Source organism: Apteryx rowi, unplaced genomic scaffold, assembly GCF_003343035.1.
Source record: "Apteryx rowi isolate R43461 unplaced genomic scaffold, aptRow1 scaffold_27, whole genome shotgun sequence".
NCBI classification, from domain to species: domain Eukaryota; kingdom Metazoa; phylum Chordata; class Aves; order Apterygiformes; family Apterygidae; genus Apteryx; species Apteryx rowi.
This window is the reverse complement of record NW_020449085.1, coordinates 2,522,773-2,526,033: the sequence shown is the minus strand read 5'-3', so window position 1 is coordinate 2,526,033 and position 3,261 is coordinate 2,522,773. Positions and strand designations below refer to the sequence as shown.

The window sequence follows — 3,261 nt, the reverse complement described above, 5'->3', positions numbered from 1 at the left end:
AACAGCTCAGCTTCCAGGAACAACGAGACAAGTGGCTGAAGTTGGTGCCTTTGGGACCTGTTTCCTTCTGTTCTGGGAGCAAGAAGTGTGCGCGGGGCTGCAAAGCGCCGGGGTGTGACGGACGAGCGGACTTTGGCTGGGAAGGGAGCTGGCCTGCCAAAAAGCTCGTATAAATCACTGCGTTCCTCAACGATTCCCAGCCGCAGGCACCCAAGAGATATGAATAAAGGTGGGGATTTTCCAGGGCGCTTGGGATTTCTCCAGCATTGAGGGTGTTTTCAATGAACACCCATGCGGAAACCCTCCCTCCTGCTTGGGACCGAGGGGGATGAGTGCGGTGGCCTGCTGCGACCTTGGGAGACGAGGCGGCGGGCGCCCACGCGGGAACCCCCTGGCTGCCGCTGCCCTGCGCCGTGGCTCCCGCTCGGGACGTGGGGGCTGGTGCGCTGCTGCCTCGTTGCAGCCGTGCCGTGCCGTGCCGTGCCGTGCCGTGCCGTGCCGTGCCGTGCCATGCCACCGGCCTCATCTGGCCGCGGTCCCTCCGGCCGGGTGCCGGTTTCCCCTCCCTGGGCCACCCTCGGCGCTGCGTCTCCGCCGCTGCCTGGAAAGCTGCGGGGTTTCCGCACGCGGGGGGCGGCCGTGTGGTCTCGGAGGCGCAGGTCTCGGAGCTGCGGGTCCCGGGAGACGCAGCGGGGAAGGTGCGAAGGGGTGGGCGGCTAGTCACGCCGCTCGCCGGGGAGGCGGCGTGCGAGAGGAAAGCCCCGCGCCGCGCCGGGGGTGGAAAGTGAGAGTGCGACACCCACGCCGAGGGGCTAAAAACAGCCCAGGAAACGCCAGCGCCCTCGTTACGTATGAGGAAACCACGCCGGCGGGACCCTCCTCCACGCGAGCAGCCCGCGGGACGGGGACAAGGGGAGCAGGAAGGGGAGAGGCTTTCGGCTCAGCTCATCTGAAAACGACAGCGGCTCTGACTCGCGCAGAGGCCAAGGGGGCGACGAACTGCTGCTGGCAGAGGAGGTTTGAAATGCCTCCGTCAGTCCCTGCTGCTTTTCCACCCCTGCTGTGACCTTCGCGGCCACCTGAGGTGGCTCAGCAGATAGCCAGCCCGTGGTTTGCCCGGCAGGCAGTGCGCATTGCCATCCGTCGGTGTTCGATAAAGTCCCCTATCCCAGCCGGCACAGCTGCAGGAGTCCAGCTGGGACCGGGAGCCATGTGCATGGGCAGTCACAACCATATCCTTGGGTGAATGATTCACCCTCATCGTGCATGTTCATCAGCTTTCTTCTCTCATTCCCGCTCCGTCGTCTCCAGCAGGAGCCGAGCGCAGCCGCTGCTATCAATCAGCTTTGCCTGAGGATGTGAGACCGTGACGCTGCTGGCCTCGCCAGGCACTTCTGCCAACCTCAGCAGTGTGTCAGCCTCGGGGTGGTGAGCCTGGAGCCACCACACAGCATCCACCACACCATAACAGCACAGTGCTATGGCCTCCTGCTGCCTCCCTGACGCCACCTTGCAGGTGGAAGCGTCTAGGGTGCAGGCCTGGCCGGAGGAGGACATGTGGAGGGGATCCCACTGCGTGAGTTACTTGCTCAGCTTCTCCCATCACGGGTGATCCCACGATGGGAAGTGGTCGGAGCCAGCTCTGTGCTGCGACTGCTGTTGTGTTGGGGGGTAGCGCAATGGAACAAGTGGCGTTGGTACGACGGTTGGGGGAGGAGAGACACCCCTGGGCTTCTACGCGCCTCCCTAACCCATTTCCTGCCCCGTCTTGTCTCAGAGACCCCGAGCTCCTGCTCACAGGCTTGCAGCTTGCAAGTGGTAACCACCAGTTTCCTTTCCAAGCAGCGTGTTCAGGGGCTCTCTTAGGGGGGCTGAGCCTCCGCATTTCCTTTTCGCTTTGATCTTGCAAGATTGGCTGAAACCTGGAGGAAGGTGCCCCTAAAATTAGAGACCCCTTGGGGGCATGGGGGTAGGAGGGTAGGACCTGTGCAGAGGATGTGGCACAGGAACGTTTTGAAATGTGAGGCGGTAGGAGAAAACCCATCAGGTTACAGACATGGAGCCCATGGGCTGGAGAGAGATGGGTGCAGAAGGGACTCAGCCTTTAAAGCTCACCAAGATGCCCTCTTTGCCGCCGTCCTTGAGGGGTCTGGAGCTCCCCAAGGAGCAGCCAAAAGCTGCCCAGGCGTGGACTGGAGCGTCGTGCCATGGTCACCCTTGCTGTGCCACTGCCAGCGTGCATGGTGTTGACCTGGGACAACCTCCGGGGTAAGGCCTGGGCATGGTTTGGGCACAGCTCAGGCCAGCAGTCCCACCCAGGGACAGGCTGGACAAGGTGCCCGGTGCCGTGGGAGAGGGAAGCGCAGCTGTGAGCCCTGCTGCGGCCCTTGGGTCGAGGTCCGTGTTATTCACCAGCGCTACCGTGGCCAAGGCTGTTCCAAAGCGGTCCCTATTTCCACCGCTCTCAAGAGCCAAGGCAAAAGAAGGTGCCCAGGGCAGTGACAACGCACAGGGGTTGAGGAGGGGAAGGGGAAAGGGTAGGACACGCTCAGCAGCGGTGGGTGGGGGGGGTTGGGACAACACGTCCTGGAGCCGCTCCAGCGCGCGCGCTGCCCTGCTGCGGAGCTGCCCACCCAGGCCGGGTGTCTCGACGCAAGCGGTGGCACAAGCCGGGGGTGGCCGGGCCAGGAGGGGCCGAGCCGATGCCCCAGGAAGGGACAGGGCCACGTGCACGGCGGCGACAGCGACAGCGTGCCCCGGCGCCGGGCCGCTGCTGCTGGGGCAGGGGCGCCACCAGGCGGCCGCCGGGCCCTTCCCGCGCGCGCAGCGGGGCGTTAATGCCAGAATAATAGTAATAACAGTAATAATAACGATAATAATAATGATAATAATAATAATGATAATAATAATAAAAAGAAGCCCCTGCCAATTTGCTGCTGTTCGGCAGCGGCGACAGAGGGGTTTGCTGAACTTAAAGGCTGCATCGCGCAAAGGTCGCCGGTAAGAAAGGCTTTACGTTAAAATCGTTTCCCAGGTCACAAACCGGCAGTTTTTATTTCAGTTCCTTAGCGAGTCGACCGCTGTGTCGCGTTTCTCCTCCAGCTATGAGGAACGTCAGCCGCTTTCTGGACTTTAATTGCATTCCGGTAATAAGCGGTTTTACTTAGAAACTCCCTCTGCCCCTTCCTAAACCTCGTTTATTCCCCAAATTAACCACAGCGTGGCACTTTTGCCCAAAGCAACGCTGCGTGTTTGCGAGCC

The 3,261-nt window shown here is 61.9% G+C and overlaps 1 protein-coding gene across 1 annotated transcript in view; it reads left to right on the top strand.

Annotated features, from left to right (window-relative positions):
* Nucleotides 1-1,561: 1,561 nt before the first annotated feature.
* LOC112967327 (cholesterol side-chain cleavage enzyme, mitochondrial) overlaps nucleotides 1,562-3,261 on the top strand; it is a 13,243-nt gene continuing 11,543 nt past the window's right edge. Inside the window, exons 1-2 of the mRNA XM_026068399.1 lie at nucleotides 1,562-1,576; nucleotides 3,062-3,146. Coding sequence (XP_025924184.1) covers nucleotides 3,105-3,146 — 42 coding nt within the window. The 5' untranslated portion in view covers nucleotides 1,562-1,576; nucleotides 3,062-3,104. The remainder of the gene's footprint in view (nucleotides 1,577-3,061; nucleotides 3,147-3,261) is intronic.